The 1,465-nt window shown below is 47.4% G+C and overlaps 1 protein-coding gene across 1 annotated transcript; it reads right to left on the minus strand.

Annotated features, from left to right (window-relative positions):
* Positions 1 to 222: 222 nt before the first annotated feature.
* Positions 223 to 663, minus strand: CHC_T00008237001 (hypothetical protein). Its single transcript, XM_005712172.1, has one exon. The coding sequence runs from the start codon at positions 661 to 663 to the stop codon at positions 223 to 225; it is 441 nt and encodes a 146-aa protein (XP_005712229.1).
* Positions 664 to 1,465: the final 802 nt, after the last annotated feature.

Raw genomic sequence — 1,465 nt, forward strand, 5'->3', positions numbered from 1 at the left:
CATATCACTACTACTGCTCTAAGCTTTACAACCATATAAAAATATCTGGAATCCGAAGGGGTCCCTCTGGTACTGTTTGGTATCCCAAATTCTGGTTACCACCAAACCAGTGTTCATGACTGATCCACCCCCGCTTAGCGTTTAGAAAAAATCGGCTCACTGACCCTGATGTCATGCCAGTAGTAGGCAAACCCATCAGTGCCATCCAGATTAAATTTCTTCTCATCGGAAAAGACCACAGTACGCCTTTTTTCCAGGGAGAATTGCACATGTGTCTCTGCCCAAGACATCCTTTTTGCGATGTTCGTTTGTTATCCACGGGGCGGTCGCCATAGTTTTAAAAGCCATAAAACCAGTCCCTCTAATTATCTGTTGCACTGTAGAGGTGCTTACCGATAGCTCCAAGGCCTTCCGAATTTTTGATGCAGTGGTTAGTTTCTTCGAGGCCTCACGAATGACCCTCCTACGGACGGCCTCGGTCACTTTGGGAGGTCTGCCAGGCCTCTGGATAGTCCCATACTGTGCTGGATTGTTTAATAATCTTGTGACGACCGTTTTGGAACGCTTCAACTTCTCGGCAATCTGCCGATGATACCACTTCGCAGAGTTCAAAGTATTGATCTCTATCCTTTCGGTTGGGGTAAGCTGGGTGCCGCGAGGCATTTTTTAAGGATATGCAATCGACAGTGGTGTTCTGTGGAGTGTGGGGGATCGGGGTATACATCTGGAACAGGTGTTTCGCTTTCGCACCACAATTAAAAAACAATATACTGTAGTGGTCCTATAGTTTTTACAGCCAAAAATTTATGTTTTGCTTCTGTGAGCGTTTTATTATTCGGTCCAAAATTCTGAGTGCCTATTTGCAATTGTTTTGAAACAAGCTTTCCATTGGTGTGCAGAAGTCCGGGTGTCCTTTCGTGGAACCTTGGCCCCCAACTGGTCTTATATTTTTGATGGTGACTGTAACAGAGGATGTGGCGGATAACAACAGTTAAATTGGAAGATGTGCAGCCGAAACATCCTTTGACCACTCTCCATACTGACCGCAAAACCGCTACCAGAAGGCCCCCATACCTGCCTTCCCCTGAAAAGGAAAACTATACAGCGTTCCGCCACGCCGACTCAGCACACTATCCAGCGTCCAACGTCAACCGGCCTTCTGACCCAACACTCTATCCTGGGTCAAGGCTCTGGAAAAGCGTACTACGCGTACGGGTTGGCTTACCCAACATTCTATCCTGGGTAAAAGCTCTGGACAAACGCACTGTCATGGACCAACCTGTACCAGCTCGGCGACTCAACCAGTTGTCGTCAGATCTGTCTCTAACACAGAATCATGCCCCAGAATCAACGCGAACAGGCTGGATGACACAAAATTCTATCCTGGGTTAAGGCCCTGGACAGACGTACTGTCTTGGACCAATTGTGGTATAACTATCTTCGTCCCGATCACTCGGAAACGAGG

The sequence above is a fragment of the Chondrus crispus genome, genomic scaffold, assembly GCF_000350225.1.
Source record: "Chondrus crispus Stackhouse genomic scaffold, scaffold_98, whole genome shotgun sequence".
Taxonomy (NCBI): Eukaryota; Rhodophyta; class Florideophyceae; order Gigartinales; family Gigartinaceae; genus Chondrus; species Chondrus crispus.

Excerpts from the sequence above, each read along its gene's own strand:
- CHC_T00008237001 (XM_005712172.1), bottom strand. The coding sequence starts at position 663 with ATGCCTCGCGGCACCCAGCTTACCCCAACCGAAAGGATAGAGATCAAT.